Source organism: Cyanistes caeruleus, chromosome 1, assembly GCF_971803275.1.
Source record: "Cyanistes caeruleus chromosome 1, bCyaCae1.hap1.1, whole genome shotgun sequence".
Taxonomy (NCBI): Eukaryota; Metazoa; Chordata; class Aves; order Passeriformes; family Paridae; genus Cyanistes; species Cyanistes caeruleus.
In genome coordinates, this window is record NC_141701.1 from 104,971,352 (window position 1) to 104,990,778 (window position 19,427).

The window sequence follows — 19,427 nt, forward strand, 5'->3', positions numbered from 1 at the left end:
ACTCTAGGTGTTACTATTAGAGAGACAACAGACAGCAGCAGGAGACAAGTAGGATTTCAGGTCCATTATATCCCTTTCAGAAATTATTTTTCACTAAAAGCATTTTTCCAAGTCTTAAAAATCATGACATCTGAATTAGGCAGTACTATACATTCAAGTTTGGCTTTTAAAGGTAACATGAGCTTATACTGAAGTGGTAAGACATGAATGCCCAAGATGCAGTGGGAGGTGACACGGTAACGCGGTGACACAGTGACACACTTACCCGCCACTTCCCTTTCTGGGCCAGCCTTTCTATCACTGCTTGCCAAATCAGTGCATTGAAACGTGCACTGAAAATATGATCATATGCAGGGTGGAAAGTTTGTGGCAAGAATCGTTCATCTGCAAGGATAAGCAATAGAGAAAACTATTTGGTACACGCAGCACTTCAAAGGTCCGAGTGTCCAACTAAATTACTTCATTGCACAGCAATAATTTTAGCACTGGTTAATACCCAGGGGATTGCCCAGTGGGGGATTAAGAAAAGCTGGTCACCCAACTGATTCAGCACCTAGTTTATCAGTGGCCAGACTTCATTAAACAAGCAGGAAAAAATCAACCCCTGCTCTCAAGAAACACCTCAAAACTCCAGGGCATTGCAAACCTCACGGCAATTCTTCCACTTACAGGTCAACCAGCTACTGACTCTGCAACACCTCATCAAAGACCTTAACATGGGGCTACAGGCTCAAGAAAAGGCAGCAGGGGCACAACAGGAAATCTCCTGGCATGCCTGTAGGTCCATCATACAAAGCACATTAAACAGACTAAAAAGCAAGTAGAGGGGGAGAGAATGAGGAGAGGGCAGGGAGACAGATGATGGACGTTGCTGGGAAAAACCTAGACAGTGCCACAGGAAGGCCACATTTCCTCTTCTCATTGCTGTCCACTACTAGCTGAGGGAAAGTCCTCCACACTGAAATACACTGCACTGTAAAAACATTTAAACAGCCCATCTTCTAATTATTTTCAATCTACCTGGCTTAAAGAAAAGGAGGGTGGCCTGGACAAAACCCACTTAAAGCCTCTGGCATCTAGAGCTCCAAATCTCCAATCTTGTCTTCCTGACTCTAAATTTTTATCTTTTCTAACTAGTCCATAATTGTTTTGAGATTGATGCTGTCTGCTGTATATAAACTGGACCAAGTTCACTAGTAGTTCATGCTACTAAGTCTCATCATCACTATTAAAAGCCTGATAGAAAAATTAAGGTCTTAATTTGAGTTTACCATTTACACTTATGAAGATTCCTGCTATGAACTCAGCAATTTGAGTTTGATCTGCAGAAGAATTCAAGAGAACAAGACCTTTGTGGAACATAGAAACTGCCTCACGAGACTTTGATAACATGATGAATGCATGGCCAGCTCTATAGTAAGCCTGAAAAAAAAAGGAAGAAAAAAGATATTGGAAAAATATTCAGAGATATTTACTGCCAAAAAAAAAAGTATTTTTTAAATTTTCTCATTATGTTATAAAAATGACATGTAGTACTATTTCTACAGCTTCTTAAACACAGATCCAAAAAAAAAAAAAAAAAAGTGAAATGAACTATTCTATTCTAATCCCTTGAAATTCACAGCATGTTACTGATATTATCACAGATACTAAAGGTGAAATTCTGAAATTCAAAGCTTGGAAAACAACTACAGGATGGAAAACATACTTTCAGCAGCTGTATGTTAACCTCCTCTGGACAAGAGTGGGCTGTCCAGAATATGTATTTATGTTTCCACATCATTGCATTTTGTAGCATTTCCCACAATACATATATTCTTCAGCCAATAGCACCTGAACATATTTATATTCACCCTGAATTAGATTGTACCAGCTCAGAGTCACAGTGGAGTTAATTTGTTCAAATCAGATAACTGGTATGTTGCAACACAATGCAAGTTAAATGGGCATTTTGATGTAATTTTACCATATCTAAATAAAAAAACCTACTACAGGCCCTGGGAGTCTTTAGTGTTTAGAACAGAAAACTATTTATTGCATATAAAAACCAATCTAAAAGTATGACTCCATATCATAAATACTGTACAGCTCCTGCTGATTCCTAACAGACGGCTATTTGAGCCAAGGTGTGCTTAATCAATGTGTATTTAATCACAAGCCAAGTGGAGTGTATTGTTCTGTTCACTGGAAATACAACATGACCTCGATCACCAAATATCACTCCCAGGAAGTGAAGGCTTATTAACATGTAACCCTTATTTGGGATATTGATAGTTTCATTTCTTGAAAGCATTGGTACCTCTCTCATTGGGACCCAGAGAGAGCCAGCATCTCCTGGTGCAAAAGGGAGCTGCTTCACATCATTAAAAATACTATTACAGCCATGAATCTGATGCTTATGAGTAGAATCAAACACTAATTCTGGGATTTTATGCTACATTTACTCATCATGCCCCAAAGCAAAAACACAATAAAAAAAGAAGATAATGACACCATTATTAAAAAAAAAAAAAAAAAAAAGCAAAAAAAGCAGGAAGGTATGCAAAAACTGCCAGCTTAAGCATCTGAATACCTTAACATACTCTGGATCCCACTGTAAGCTTTGGTGGGCTAAAACCACTGAATCCTTCCATTTGCCCAGGCAGAACAAGGCCGTTGATTTGTTGCACAGCAACACAGCTATGTCCCGGGAACACCTAAAGATATGGTTTTAGCATTACTGTTTATTCACTTGAAAAAGGATCACACTTTACATTTAGCAATATGAATAAATGAAAAAAAACTACACATATCACCCACCTGACAAAATCAGAGGTAAAAAATGTAGCTGTGGATAATAAATAAAATTTGAATATTGGCTGTAAAATGTCTTAGAGACATCCTAATGATACTTTAGCGATACCCATAGTGATGACCTGGTCTCTTCTGAAGCAGAAAGCCAAGCCACTGGAATAATGAAGTATGAGGATTTAGCAAGAGTTCAGACCACCTGGATACACCTGCATATGGCTCAGTGAAAGCCAGGAATGGAAGCTGTGTGATGGAAAGAGTACTAAACACATTCTGGTCACCAAAAAACACATTTTAGTGTATCACCACTTGGTGAAGTCAGCAGAAAAATCCACATTTAAAATAAGTAAGTGGCCAGTGTTAAATTAGGTCAACAGCAGTGTTAATATAGAGCAGTAATGAATATTTAATACTTAACGTAATACTCAACTATTTAATCATTAATAGCATTACCAGCTTATATTAACTGATGAAAAGCACTTAACATCTGGAAAGAAATACCCAAAGGAATCTTTGGCTGAAAATTTATTTTTAACAATTCTCAGAATACTGAGAATGACCAATAACAAGAACAAAGTAGCCTGCATAAATCATTTTAAAGATAACCAGATGATTCATGTAACAACACGCGAGGACATGGCAAAATCACAACAGGATTAATCCACAACATGTCAGCTTAGAAACAAAAGTAATTTAACAGAAGCCAGAGCAGTTTATGAAAAATTAATTTGAACATTAATTGCACCAATTTATTATTGATATTTATACAAAAATATTAATATTTAAGTCACTAATTATTCTCACATATATGTAAGGAACAGAATAACTATAAAACTAGTACACTAAAAAGTTTGAAAAAAGATACAAGAAAATAAAGTGTTAGGTCAAAAAATAGAGTTTTGAATTAACTGTTCAACTGTACATATTTGCATATTTCAGGTTTATGGTTTACATCTTATGGTTTACATCTCATAATTCAAGAATACTTACGGGATCCATTGCATTAAATAACCAAGAGTTTGTAGAGCTTCATCATAGTTTTTGATGGCCATAGAGTAATTTCCATTTTTAAAATCCTGGTTCCCAGCTTGCCTCTTCAACTGTGCATATGACATGGGATCCATGCTAAGGAAAAGAAAAAACAAAGAAAAAAGAAAAAAACAATCAAACAAAAGCACTGACTTATGAGACATTTCTTTCCCTAAATTTGACTTAAATGTTCATCTTAGTTTTTGCATATTTGGAAAGAAGAACAAAAGAGCACATCTTCTTTGTTCCCTGCAGTTGGGCTAGATAGTTTAGTTGGACTAAACAGAGATCTGGTGACAGGTTCATCTTTGCTGTTGATGCCTCCTCAACTTTTCATCTACTTTTCACTGAGCTTCAGCTAACCAGATCTACCACTGGCATGAATTTTTTTTTCAGTTTTTGTCCTCAGGTTTGAAAGTGTATCTTTTAAATTAAGATTCCAAATTATTTCAATGTGTAAAGTACATACACAATGCAGGAGGAAATACCTGAGAAAACAAACAGCATTTACATGCTTAAGAAATATATGAAGCTATGCATTTCAATTAATTAAACACAAAACTCATTTACTTGCTTTTTATTTATGAGGTTTTTGTCCAGGTCCTCTGTCTAGATACTCAACAATCCAGTGTATACAGACCTGCTTAGAAACTTAATTACTGCAAGAAAATATTGTAACATAGTATGGTAATAATGCTTGAGGACCTTGAATCAGACTTCTGACAGTTATTAAAATAAATACAGGAAGTAGCCAAAGAAACCAAAGGTTGAAACTAGCATCAACTGCAACTTACCAAAAAACTATTTCATCATTAGAATTTTAAAATCAAGGGTCATTAAACAAAATTAATCACATGGTCAAGCAGCTAGATGAAAAAAACAAAGGCAAGAGAAAAACCAGCTGCATGTGTGAGAATCAGCACATAAGCAGACAAGAGAAATATCCACTGCTAAAGTGCTCTGTAGAATCATTCTTCACAGACTGAGTTTATGATTAAAAGCTGTTTCCATTACCTGTAAAAACCTGTATGAACCTCACAAATCTCAGTGCCATTAAGTAAGATTAATTCACCAAATAGGAATGCACACATTTACTTATTATCCAGGTATTAACAAGCCTGTAGCAAAACCCATAAAATCTGCAACCTTCACAACCTGCTAACAATGTCAAGGTTTAGTCTAGCAAGGTTTAGTCTAGGCAGCTGAACACCACACAGACCTCAGCTCACTCCCCCACTCCCTGAATGGATGGGGGAGAGATTTAGGGGAAAAAAAGTAAAATTTGTGTGTTGACATAAAGACAGTTTAACAGGACAGGAAAAGAAGGCTGATACTACTAATAATAAACTTAGAATATACAGAACAATTAATGCACAATGCAATTGCTCACCACCCACTCACCAATGTCCAACCAGTTCCTGAGGAGTGGCCCCTGGCCAGTTTTCCGTCCTGATTTATATACATCACATTCTACGGTACAGAATATCAATTTGGCCAGTTCAGGTCAGCTGTCCTGGCTGTGTCCCCTCTCAGCTTCCTGTGCTCCCCTGCAGCTGACAGGGCAGCATCAGAAGCTGAAAAGTCCTTGACTTAGGGCAAACATGGCTCAGCAACTACTAAAACATCAGTATGTTATCAACATTATCTTCATAATAAATTCAACACACAGCACTGTACCAGCTACTGAGTAGGAAATTATCCCAGCTGAAAGCAGCACTAAAATATCTGCAAGATCTCTTGACAACAAAGCAAATAGATATTTTTAAGTATATGAAACACTACTGATGTATTTTCTCTGTAGAGCTCCTCATGAACCAGTGCTGTCTTGTGAGCACAGAGGTATGATGGGGCATGCTACGGATGGCGCTGTGCCTTTGCATTTATCCAAGCACAAAAAGTACTAGTCAGGCTCACGAGTGCACTAAACAGACAGGAGAGCATCAGCCCACAGCTCTGAGGAGGAAACTGCAGAAAAATCAGATGAAACCATAATGCTCTGATCTGCACTGCTTCAGACTGAGTGGGAAATGACCTGTCAGAAGTTATGTCCTAATTAAATAAAAACTCCGTGATGATGTCTGTAATCGAACCATCAGCTGGCTAATTCCAGGGAAGCACCAAGAACAGATGAAATTCTGGATAAAAAGTGAACTCAAGAAAAGGAGGTCCCATCTACTTGGGGAAGATACAACAACCAGTCATGCAAGAGGGGTAATTTTTACATTATCCCAGGCAAATTAAATCATCACTTCACCAAGAAATGTGCATAGAGTATATACTTTTAAAATACTACTTCTCCAAACAGCCAATCAAAAGTACTCATAACATATTCAGAAATTCTTTTACACTGCATGGTATGAGCATTATTAAGGTGAAAAAAAGAAAAAAAATAGAACAACAGAACAAAGATAAAAAACAAGTGCCAAAAGATGGTTCTACCTAATCTTTCGTGTTTCAGATTTCAACTCTTTATCATCAAAAAGTTTGGCAAATTATTTTCTCAAGAATACTGCTAAAATAGGTCAGCTACACAGAAGTTTTTTCAAGCAGGAATACACATGAACTGGTGGTTTTCCAAATAGTAGCTTAATTTCAGTTTTTTTCTTTTTTTAAAGAAATCTATGCTTCTAATTCAGTACGATATTTTTCCCCAGAATTATATTTTTATCTTTTCTTTTCTTTGTAATATGCTAAAAGTACAAGTACAAATGAAAGATATTACAAGAAATTTAAAAGATTGTTTTTTCCACAATACAGTGGAAGCAGCAACGAGCATTTTAAAAGGACTTTACAACGAATGCCGTGCTGAGAAATTTTGGAACTGTACTCCCCGTTTCAGATCAGAAGACAGCATGCCCTCCCCTGTCCAGGCAGCAGGAATTTTTACCAGAACACAAGTTTTCATCCTTTTCCAGAACTGGAGTTTCCCAGCCAAAACTTCAAACTGCAGATTGTTTAAATAACTGGGATGTCTGCTGTGGGATCAGCAACTAAACTCAAGTTTGTAGACCCGAGAGATACACTGGGCAGGCTGGTCTGAAATCCAAGCTAATGATCCAAAAGAATTGCTGTGCCGACTAGCACAGCATGTCTTGCTATTGCCCAACATCTTCCTGCAGCATAAACAATTTTAACTCAAAACCAATGGACTAATAGAGAGCCTATTATGTAAAGTCTACCAAGCGTGAGGAGCATTAAACAAAACTCTTGTCTATTACTCTGCCTTAACTGGCAGAGGTAAAAGCCACAGCTGTATCTGGATATAACTATAGCAAGATTTTTGGGGGTGAGTGCTGTGGGTTAACCCCAGTGGGAAGCTAAGTGTTGGCATTCTCCCACCCTCAATGGGGTGGGGAAAGAGAAAAGCAAGAAGTAAAACCAAAAAAATTTGTGGGTCAAGATAAAAATTGCTCAGTAACCAAAAGGGGCCTGGAAGAAGAGAGAAAGATAACAAAAGCTATGCAAGGGCAATCATTAACCACCTCCCTGACATGGAATAATGCCCATCCAGTTCCCAAGACAGGGAAGGATGATCTCCCTAAGTCCCTCCTCTCCATTGTCACTGCTGAGCATAATGCCACATGGCAGGGACTATCCCTTCAGTCAGTTTGGGTCACCTGCCCAGCTGTGCCCCCTCCCAACCTCTTGTGCATCCCAAGCCTATCCACTGGGAGGCCGAGGGAGGAACAGAGAAAGCTGTGTAAACTGCTCAGCAACACCTAAAACATTACTGCTCTATCAGCATTGTTTTACTCACAAATTTAAAGCACCATACTGGCTACTGTGAAGAAAATCAACTCCATCCCAGCCAGACACATGTTCCCCTCATGAAGGAGGGATTACTCCTAAATTATGGAGTCTATGAAACACATAAAGGTGTGAGAACACCCTAAGGTCTGGGAGACCCCTCCCAGTGCATTGTTCAGACCTTATCGTTCACAGAAAGGAAACAGAAGCAAAACAAACAAAAAATCGAACAGATAACATGGTCTACTGTGTTTAGTTTTTTAATGACTCCTGAGACCACCAGCAAAAACAAGACAGCAAAATGAAGCATGCTGGTTTTTACTCACAGAATTAAAACAAAAAAATTATACAGTTAAGTCAGAAATTATCTACTCCAAACCCAACTGCTGCCAGTGGTCAAAATTCCCATTTACGTTACGTGCCATCAACTCTTATGTTACTGTGCTGGTCAGTGTCCCACTGAACTGCTTCAGTCAGACTGCTGTTAAAAGCAGGGCAGCTTTGGAGTGGTTACAATGCTAAGTTTTGATTCCTCTCGCTTCAGAAGATAATTTTGAAAACACAAATGGAGGCTGCCCAGAAAAGCTATTTGTCACTATTGAAAAATGTTGTGTTCCTTACGCCAGCTATGGCTCTCAAGAGGCCAGCTTGTGCTTTCTGAACATCTGAAGCTGGCAGTGCTAAAAAATTTAGAAATCTGAGAGTGAACCCAAGCCATCAGTTTTTCTGTCTGCATCTGCTTTACACATTTTAAAAAGAGAAGCTGCATGACACTGTTAAATTCACAGAAAAAAAAAATAAAATAAAAGGTCTTCACAGACAAGCTTTTAATTATTTTTGATCCTGAAAGGTAAGCTTTAAGGATCCATCCCCATGGCAATACTCAGTGGTAGAATAATATTTTTATTCTCCAGACACAATAGATTTCCATAATGCAAGGAACAAATGAAGTATAGCAACCTTAGGAGCCCTGCATCTGAATTAAAAGAATGGTGACAAATAAGAATCCTCCTATTTTCAGGAAACCTGACTTCTAAAGACTGTGCTTTCCTCAGTCCTATTAAGCAGACAAACCATCCCTTGTTCCTCATTAACCCAAAGGCAGACATTCCAAACTGGCAATAGGTAGGGAGAGGAAAAGCCCAACAATGCATCTACACTGTGACTGAGTTACAACTAAATGCATTTCATCAGCATTCAAATAATTCATGTTTTCTCAACAGGAAACCTCAGGGCTCCATTAGCTCTCCTTCAACAAAAGCATGCTGGCTCCAAGAGCACGATGCCACCAAGAAAGAACTGTCAGGTCACCCCTTCTGCTACACCAGAGGGACCCCTGCAGCCACATGCCCACCACTGGCACGACCCCTGCAGGCAGCCCTGCAGTACCCAGCAAAAGGACACTGAATTCAGGTCTTCCAAATGACCTTCCTCATGATACAGACAGATGTGAATGTCAGGGCAGACCCAGTAAAAGAAGGACAAATACAGGCCAAGAAGGCTGTAAGTGGGCATTAAGTATGGCAGTGCTCTGCTTGCCAGCCAGTTTTACCTGTTTTCCTGACAGCAACAGCTACCAAAGACATATTTAGAGAACACAGTCTCCTTTCAATGTGTATAAGCCTAACTTTGACAGTGACAGCAGGGAAAAATTTACTTCTCTCAGTTTTCCACTGCATGCTGAAAAGTCAAATGAAAAATCTGGAAATCATCTGTACTTTTTAGAGAAGGCCCTGAAGAAACAGCAGAGACAAAAATGGACATCTTATAACTGACCAAGCTACAAGCAGACACATTTGTAAAACTCAGGTAGAAGAGAGGAAAGAAGCTGAGATTTAGACATGGACATCCTCATGGATCTGTTTAGTCTGAAAAAGGTCATAGTGTCATTTGTGACTATCTGAACAATACTTTAATTGAACATTCAGCCGGTATCTCATGAAGAGAGATATTGAAGAAGATGATGATGAACATGAAAATCTCATATTTAGCCCTTGTAAAATGTCAGCTCATGTTGGAGAAACTGGTCAACTCAAATGAAGAGACTCTAATACAGACAGCTTGTCATCAGACATCCCTTTCATTAGAGATATATTCAGCTAGATGGATAGAAACAGCCTTATCTAGAGAGAAGATTCTCACTCAGTTGAACAAAACAAGAACAAAAAAAATCTGTAAGAAGTCACTTTGCCAGATTTGTACTAGACCTTGGAAGTGCCAAAGACCCTTTGCTCCCAGTAAAAGCCAGCACCACTTGGAAAATACTGAATTAAATTCTAGAGCAGATTTGGATTAGATTAGGGCAAACAGAGCAGCACAGTGATCATTTCTTATAAGAATGTTGTCCTGAACTCAGCACAAATTGGACCAAAGGAAGTTTTTTACTGTTTCTGGGCTCTATAGCCAGTCAGCATCCTACACATCACAGTACTCCAAAGATAAAGACAGCATGCATCTCTGGAGCTGTTTGCCTCTAAAAAGACAAAGAAAACCATTTCCCAGGTAGGTGAATAGAGAGAACATTTTATTGGGTTGTTTCAGTCTGAACTGGAGACCTGCACACAACCTCCATCACTGGACATAAGCAACCCTCAACACCACTTACAGAATTTTGCTTCTCTAGATGCACTTCCTTCCTAAGTGTTCAGGTAGAAGCAGTACTAAGGAATTCAGGCTACTGTTCTGTAGTTTCACCAATGCAGTACCACACTGAATCAGCACACCCAGACAGCACAAAACATCTCTCACTATTGAGAAGGAATTCTCACCTGAGCTGAGCCTAGCAGGCAAGCACTATTTCCATATTTTGGAAGTCAGCTGTGTGACTTCTAAGTTCTGCCTGTGCTTTCAAAAGATGTTAAATGGCTGGGGTGAGAGAGCAGAGTGAGACAGAACATCCCAGGCTGCTCTTCATTTTATAACAGGCTTTTCCTTCAAAATGTGCTCTGTAATAAACTGATGATTGCAGGGCACAGACATTACAAGACAAACATCCTTATCAACATTTGGCAAATGCAGCCCAGGATGCAACTACAGATATCTCAAAGGCTTGTTAACACCTCAAATACCACATTCAAACCAGGTAGAGAAGATATGTACAACGTCTGAATGAAACAAGGGGTATTAGCAGAATACACACACAAGAGTCTGGGCTGGGGCCCTGTTCTGGGCAGAGCTGGCCTGAACGACCTCCCAGGGTCCTCCTTTTTCATATTACCACTGTATGTTGCTTTCTGTTTGTGCAAACTCTCAGAAAGGAATTGTTATTAATAACAAAGCTCAGACACCTGATGTCTCCAACTAAACTCACAGCTGACGCAGCTCAGTTCTTCTTCAGATGCAACACCACCAAACAGGACTACAAAAACCGCAGCCAAACCCAGACAGAAGTTCAGCCAGCCCTGCTGACAAGCAGAAATCCATGCAAAACCTCAAGAAGTGGACACTGAAATGTTACTAATCCTTAGAGCAGGGATTTGTAGTTCATTTGCACAAAGAAAGGTAGTAGGCAAGGAAGTGACATAGCAAGGAAAGGGATATCAGAAGCACATCACCAGGAACAAGACAATACCTTTCACAAAAAGAAATGGGTGCACACACACCAGGACACCAGCTCTGTACCTGCTTTAGACCCTGTGAAACCAGTTTCACACTCATGGACAAGGCAACAGAAACCTGACAGACCAATGTGACATTCTGTGGTATGGAATATCCCTTTGGACAGCCCAGGTTAGCTGCCCCAGCTCTGTCCCCTCCCAGCTTTCTGTGCCCTCACCCAGCCCCCCCTCTGGTGGGACAAGCTGAAAAATGCTTTACTTAGGATAAGCACTGCTTAGCAACAACAAAAACATCAGTGTTTTATCAACATTATTCTCATCCTAAATACAAAGCACAACACTGTACCAGCTACTAGGAAAAAAATTAACTCTATCCCAGCCAAAACCAGATGACACCTCAGAACATCCTTCCTCCTTTCCTTGCAAGCTGAACTCAGGCCAAGCACATGTGACTAGCCTTCCTTGAAGACTGCTTCACAGCTTGCAGCAGCAACAGGCCTGGCCTTGCTCCCCAGCACATCCTGTTTTGTTAAAGGAAACAAAACAGGCCTCTTTGCCTTCAGCTTCAAGTGATTCTCCCCTCTTTGTAACCTACCAGTAAAAAGCCATACCTAACAAAAAGGTACAGTTGAGCTGTGTCTGGAATTGCTTTTTCAAGAAACACACCTGTTTATACATACAAATACTTATGATTTCCAGCAAATTAAGAAAATACTTGCATTTCCCGTTTTATACACAAAAAAAATATGCAAAAGCATGTTCAATATTCTGTTTGCACAGTGTCATTACTGTGTCAACACAAAAACCACCAAAACCTCACAACAGTAGAAAAAGTTAATCTTTCTGTTTCTCTCTGAAATAACAACAATCTTGAAATCCCTAGTCTAGTTCAGCCATACAAGACCTAACTCAGTCCAAGAGGGAGTTGTTTACACTGCTGCAGTTGTTTGCTCAGCCTGGCAATGTTCCTGTTATCATTGTCCTGCTCTTCTTTGCACTGGTGTGGCCTCACCTTGAATATTACTGCCCAGTTTTGGCCACCACAAAATAAAAAATACATTAAGCTGTTAGAGAGCATCCAAAGGAGACCACGAGAGCGGTGAAGGGTCTGAACAGAAGCCTGTAAGGGAAGCGGCTGAGTAGTCACTTGGTTTGTTTGCCTGAAGGAGACTGAGGGGAGATCTCTTTGCACTCTGCAACTTCCTCATGAGGGAAAGAGGAGGGGCAGGCACTGATCTCTTCACTCTCGTGACCAGCGACAGGACTTGACGAAATGGACTGAAGCTGAATCAGGGAAGGTTTAGATTGGGTATTAGAAAGAGGCTCCCCAGGGAAGCACCAAGCCTGTCTGAGTTAAGCAGCACTTGTACAACGCTCTCAGGCACATGGTGTGACTGTGAGGGTGGGTGTCCTGTTCGGGGCCGGGACTTGGACTCAATGATCCTGGTAAGTCTCTTCCAACTCAGCATTTCCTATGATTCTACGACCGAGTAAGAAAAACGGCAACAAACAGCTTGAGTATAAACTCATTCCAGAGGGTACTGACTCTGGAAGGAGGAAAAAACAAACCGAAAAAACACCCCAGGACCAAAACACCAAGATCGCCCTAATATCAAGGTTTTCAAGCCTGCGCAGTTCTCAGCCAGTGCTTGACAAATTTATTTGTATGTTGGTAAAAAAATGCTGATAGGAAATACTCCCTCTGGCATATTTTCATGGGAAAGCAAAGCCTCTTCCCATTCGCAATAAATCTAAAGTTAATCCTCTGTAAATCTAAATTTACAAAAAATAAAAATAATAATAAAAAAAAATTTAAAAGCTGGTGAGAGATCCTTCTGCATTTATTCTTCTGCAGATCACACTGTGCTCAAACTCCTTTCCAGTTGAAAAAGTCTGTTTTGTTAAGCGACCACTCCACGACCTCGTACAAGAGTTTTGCTTTTCAGGGAACGCATCCAAAACCACTGAAGACAATGCTTCGCTCCGGGCTATGCTAAAGGAGTTCTCCCTCTTCTTTTCAAGCACGGACACGGCATCGCATCTCCCCCAGCTCCACAGCGCAAACCATACCAGGCCAACACACACTCCCAGATGCCTGGCCAGAGCAAGAATGCGCTCTTCTCCTTTTCCTTCAACCACCCCACACATTCCCTGGCAGGCTTCCCAACCAGCACAGCCACCCCCGCTGCCCAAACACCAAATCCCGCACCCAGGCTCCTCGTCGGGGCAGCCCGTCGCCCCTCCGGAACTGCTCCAACACGCAGGAAGCTCCCAGCAGCTCCACCGAGATGGGAAGCCACCCCCAAGAGGCCGCGGCTGCCCCCGCCTTGCACCAAGCACGGATGGAGCGGCGCAGGGGCGCGGGCAGCTCCCGCCGCACCCGGGCATCCCGCTCGGAGCGGCCCGCGGCCGACTGCCGAGCTCCCCGTACCGGGGACAAGGTACTGCGGGGGACAAGGTACTGAGGGGGACAAGGGATGGCCGAGGAAGCGCATCTACCCACCCACCTACCTGCCTGGCCGTGCCCCGCCGCCGCAGCCGGGGCGCTCCGCTTGTCGCCCTTAAACTCTCCGCCCCGCGTCCCGCCCCCGCCGCCCGCGTCACCGTGGGAGTGGGAATGGGGGAATAGAAACAAATCCAGAGCGCGGGGGGAATCGAAACGAGAGCGCCGCGCCCGTGAGGGATGTCCCCCTCCTGGTCCCGGCCCGCCGCGGGGAGTGTGGCGGGGGTGGGAGGTAGCGGCGCTCATCTCCCGGCTGGAACGTTCGGGAATGGCGCTGGAATGGCTCGGCTCTCCCTCCGCAGCGGGAAGCGTGTAGAGTGCCATTCTTTAAAATGACGTAGCGGTGCCTTCAGGATACTTGGAAAAGCAGCGTTCGTGCGGGCCGGGGGCAGCCCCGCGTCCTGAGGCGCCGCGCTGTCCCTCCGGCCTCTCACGGCAGCCCCCGCCCAGAGGAAGCTGTGGCTCCTGGCGAGGATCGCATGGGAATGCGGGCTTCTCCTCCTGCGATGCAACTCTTTGCTAATTTGTCGTTTCCCGTGAAAAGTGGATCGATAAGTCAAAGATGGATACTTCACAGGAGATGGTTCAATAATTCACCCCTCTGTGGAACACGTTTTCAATCGAGTTTTTCTCTGGTATTGAGTATTATCACCTGTACCTGTCCTCTATCCGGGCTGTCTGGGATAGAGTTAATTTCACTGCTAGCAGCCCCCACCGTGCTGTGCTTTGCTTTGGGAGCTAAAAAGTGTTAACAGCACACCAGTGCTTCAGCCACTCATCTCTCCAACATTCCTCCTGAAGCAGTAGGCTGAGGGTGGGCAAGATCTAGGGAAGGGACACAGCCAGGACAGCTGGCCTAAACTGGCCAAAAGGGAATTCCAGGACATGTGATGCCTATTCAAATATAAAAGCTAATAGAAAGGAGGAGGAAGGTGGGGCATTCATTATTTACATTTTCCAGGGCAAGCACTACACATGCCGAAGCCCTGCTTCCCAGGACATGGCCGGATGTTGCCTCCTGATGGGAAGTAGAGAACAATTTTTTTGAGCTTCTTACCTTTGCTTGAGCTTCTATTTTATTAAACTGCCTTTATGTTGATCCGTGAGGGTTTTTTCCATCTTAGTTCCTTCCTCCTTGGTCCTGCTGAGGAGGGGAGTGACAGAGCCGCTTGATGGCCTCTTGGTTTCCAGACAAGGTGAACCCACCTTGATGGTCCTTTTGATGCCCAGTATGGGGCATGAGACAAGAATTTTGTATGAAGTGTGCTGTAGCTACAGTGGCTATTCAGCATCAGGCTCCAATGCAGGTCACAGAGATTGTTGGCTGCACGGCTTACGTCTTTATTTAGTTAAGCTTGAGAACATGGTAATAAAAAAGGCTCTGTCCTTTCCCCTGGCATTTCTGTCCTTGCTCTTCTGGAGGAAGTATCTTGTGGTGAGCACGAGGAAATACATATCCCTGTCCATACCTGGGACTAATACAGATGGTTTTATTCTGCAGGCCTAGGAGATCCTTGTTCATCCTTACATGAGCTGTTTAATACTACTCATTAACACTGTTAGTATATTATGAGGTTTGTGGAATCCAGTGTCATCCTGATCTAGGAGAAGACAATTTTTGGATGAGATGATACTGAAATGTGCCCTTGGACAGCTGGTCCTGGGGTGGCAGGGTGTGTGGAAGGATTTGGGCAGGTTCCTGCAGCAGTTCTCATCTACCAAATCCTGGAAATTCACGCCTGAAGAGGCAGATTACCCTGGCAAATTGACATGCCACAAAGTGATAGAAAGGTGTCTTGCCTATCCCAGTGAAAACCAGCAGCTTCCAGTACTGTCCTGGGCCCTGGCCTGTGCCTATGGAGCCACAGTTGAGTACTCTCAGTGGTTGAGACAGGAATCCAAACAGCAGCTACAGCAATTGTTACTAGGAAAGAAGCACTGGATGAAACAAACAGTGGATCCATATTGTCAATTACTAAAGGAGGAGGAAGAAGAAGAAAGGTCTGATCAAGAAGCTGGTACTTTGACAAATTATTAAAAAAATGGGTGCTAATGTCTTTGCAAATGCCTCAGTCTGGAAGATGGGGTTTAGGCTCTTCACTAATGGTAGGAGAAGTGGGTCTTAATGTCTTCACTAATGCCTATGTCTGAAAGAACCAATTAGGTGTTGGAAGAATGGCTGTGGGTGTCTTTAGGAGAAGTGGGTGTTAATGTCTTCGAAATGGGTCTAATGTCTCTAGAATATCAAGCCCTGCGAGTTTATTACAGAACCCAGGCAGTTTGATCCAGCTTGAACTTCTGAACTTTAGGGCAATAGGAGAAATGGGTCTGTGACAAGTCTATTGCATATCCCAGACAGTCTGAGCTTCTGATGGGTCCACAGAACCCAGACAACCTGAACCTCCAAACTTCAGGGGAAAATGATGATACAAGTTCAAGGGGGGAATATGTCGTAGGTGTTTCAGAAAGGCTGTACTTCAGCCAGTGGGTAAAAGAAGAGGTCAACATGTCGTTGGGAGTTTAGGATTAAAGGACACTGCACCCTTCAATACCTCAAGAGGGAACCCAGGGAGTATGGCATGGTGGACTCTCTCCCTTTATTCAGATAAAGTTGCAGGACTCCTCTGTTTCCTTTGTGGACACTGGCTTCTCAGAGCATGCCTTTTCTGCACACAAATTTGAGAAAAGAGCCAGAGAATTCATAAATGAAGCAGAATCTACCCAGTCTCTGACTTCATCAGAATTTCGAGATACGTGGGAAGATCATAGCCACCGGATGAGCGGATTTCTGCCTGCTCCAGTGCTGGGATAACAGGGTAGGAGTCAACAGCTGGAGAGTAAGGAAATCCAACAGCTGGGATGTTTCACCAGAAACTGGAGAGTTGAGAGAGTGGAATAGAGTGAGCAATTTACAGTCTCTGGAGATGGTTCCTCTCAAGTGAGAGCAATGTATCAATTCAAGGAAGATCTTGTGAACTTGCCAGGAATGTGTTCCTACCACAGGCAAAGGCATCCAGTCTGAGAGAATTAGTGGTGATGGAAGTCATCTACAGTGATATAAACTATTATGAGGTCTCCAAAGATCCAATGATTGTCCTGTGCACACAGGTCATGAGGAATGTTATAGATACATGGTATAATATTGGCTTTTTGCAAGTATTAAGACGAATGCTATATGTATAATATTAAAATGGCTTTGCTGTAATAATCGATGTGTGTATGTTGAACTGTCTGCAACATTCAATGAACAGATGATGGGAACCCTGCTGATTATCAACACTCACCATCTGTGGAAAGAAGGAGCCAAGGCCCAAATTAAAAGGTGATAAGAAGAGGATTAAAACCACATGCCAAGAAACATGCATGCTCTAAAAAGGTGGACTCAAGGAGTGGCAATGCTAAACAGTTCCTGGAAAATGTAAACTAGTTAATAGAAAAATTTGGATACGCATAAAGTCTATGAATATGCATCAAGTTGATGCAATAGAAATGGTAAAATATATATAAAGAGTGTTTCCAAAGCACCAGGTATGCTCTTGGCAGAGTGCCAAACACCTGACCATTTTAACCCTTTGCTTTATTGTCTTTATCTTCTATTGTGTTTTTTTTTTATTAAACCTTTTAAAATTTACCAGAACAGTGAAAGTCATTTTTCACATGCAGGAAGTGCTCCAGCTTCATATTCTAACAGTTTAGCAGTAATGTATTGCCCAGATATCAACACCTCAATTTTTGGAATCAAGTCTTCTCAAAAACTTTGAAGACTGTCTCTGTACATCTTTAACCTTATGGGTATCACCTTGGCAATTAGACATGCCCCAAGAAATTAGTCTCTTCCTGCCCTGGTTGGAGGGAAAGGGAATCCCAGTCATGTGCTGCATGGCACACTGTTTTTTTATTGTGTGTCCAGGACAAGAAAAGGGAGGGCCAGGCTTACTGGACCATGTGGATTCGATTGCCTGGTGCATCAGACCCACAGAAGTAAAAAGCTTTGGTAGGCACTGGTGTACAGTGTACCCCCTGGTGCCATCAGGCTTCAGGCACACAGAACACATCTGGATCTCTTCAGTGACAGAGGGGTGCCAAGAATTGTCTGTGTTGGAGGCGGAGCAACCACTATGCATGTTAAAACCCTACTTCCCAGGAAGTGCCTGCATACTGCCTGCTGGGACATAGAAAACAAAACTTTTGTTTTCCTTTGCTTTTGCACTCAGCCTTTGTTCTTGCTTTATTAAACTGCCTTTGTCCTGACCCATGAAGGGTTTCTCCCACTTTATTCCCCCCTCCATTCCTGCTGAGGACAGATAGAGTGGTTTTGATGGTCACCTGGTGTCGACCCATCCCATTCTCATAAAAAAATAGATTTCTGCTAATCATCCATATTCTGCACTGAGTTTTCACATAAATTATTCTGCTACCCATTTAGGGACTAGAGAAACAAAGTAATACTAACCTTAGCACATACAGTTTTATATCACTTGGCTCCTAGTGGAGTGCATCAAAGTAATAGGTAAAGCCACTTTTAAAGAAAGTAATCAAAATCCAGCCACAATTGTTTTGTAGCTGCATCCACACTACAGGTGTATGTGGATGTGAGGTGGCTAAAAACAGTGTAATCCTGTTTCCTAAGTGACTTAAAGAAATCAAATCATGGGTGGGATTTTGGAGTTCTTATTCAGGCAAAAGTGCCTGAGTGAATCAACATGATATAAATGTTGAGAGAAATGAGTGGCTGATAGATACTAATATACCTGGAATTCTATGTGGCCTCCTGTAAGGCCCCAAAAAAACTTACTTGATGAGACTTTTAGAAGGGCTTATCGTTGTTCATGTACTCCTGAGTTGGGCATGTGAGAGAATGATGACAAGATACGCTCAAAAGATCAAAACAACAAAAAATACCCTATCAGCATCTTTAGAAAATCAGGGAACTTTAGCAGAAAGTTTAGAGCAACATTCAATCAACATGAAACATTTCCCAAAGCATTTACGTGGTCCATCCAACTTATCAAACTCTAAACCCATTCAGTTTTAAGTTAATCAAAAATTCCAAGAAGAGGAAATAAGAAGGAGAAAGAGAGAAAGACAGAAAAGGTATAGAAAGGGACACATACAGCTACCCACTACTGGGTTCCAGCAGTGTTCAGGTAGAAGTTCCAAGAGGAGATAGGGTCAAGACATATGGTTGCCTAAATACACCTTGGCCTTCCTGGGCCAGTCCCTCAAGTGGGACTTCTGCTCATTTGGTAACTAAGGAGCTCACTCAGGCTCCAGAGGTGGGTGTGGAGCCTTTGCTCTGGTGTGCCAGGGATTGGCTGCCACTGCCAGGCTGGGATACAGGCTCTAAGTCAGGGGGAGTGTGCAGGGCAGTGCACTGCCTCGCCAGGACAAGGCCTGACATGTCCCTTCCCCCATACACATGCGCCCCAAAATGTCTCAAGACATCAATCTTTCCAGTCTCTGGCATGTGCAAAAAAAAATGTGCATCATTGTTATTTAGGGATGTTTCAGTGCAGCACAGAGAAACCAAGGACCAACGCACTTTAATACCAATGCAGAAAGCAGAACTCATTGCTTTTTGACTCAGAAGGGACTCTGACCTAAACACTGGCATTAATCTGCTATGTCTGTTGGCATGCTATGGGTGTGTTTGTCAAAACAGTCATGAGACAGAAAACGAAACTTTTTTTTTTTAATAACTCAGCTGTGAAAATGAAACTTGGCAGCTTGCAAGCCTCTCTGGTGCGCAGCAGGGCGTTTCCTTCTCATCCAGCATGTCACATGTACTGCCAATGAATTAC

At 42.2% G+C, this 19,427-nt stretch overlaps 1 protein-coding gene across 2 annotated transcripts in view; it reads right to left on the reverse strand.

The window, feature by feature from the left end:
• The window catches only part of TRANK1 (tetratricopeptide repeat and ankyrin repeat containing 1), a 49,469-nt gene extending 35,733 nt beyond the window's left edge, over nt 1–13,736 (reverse strand). The window contains exons 1-5 of one of the 2 annotated variants that reach the window (XM_086846992.1): nt 13,635–13,736; nt 3,781–3,915; nt 2,573–2,696; nt 1,272–1,422; nt 266–384 (exon numbers count right to left, since the gene is read on the reverse strand). In XM_086846992.1, the coding sequence (XP_086703118.1) occupies nt 266–384; nt 1,272–1,422; nt 2,573–2,696; nt 3,781–3,914 (528 nt within the window). In that variant the 5' untranslated portion in view covers nt 3,915; nt 13,635–13,736. Of the gene's footprint in view, nt 1–265; nt 385–1,271; nt 1,423–2,572; nt 2,697–3,780; nt 3,916–13,630 lie in introns of both variants that reach the window. The other variant, XM_086846988.1, reaches the window with a different exon arrangement.
• Between the last annotated feature and the right edge of the window lie 5,691 nt (nt 13,737–19,427).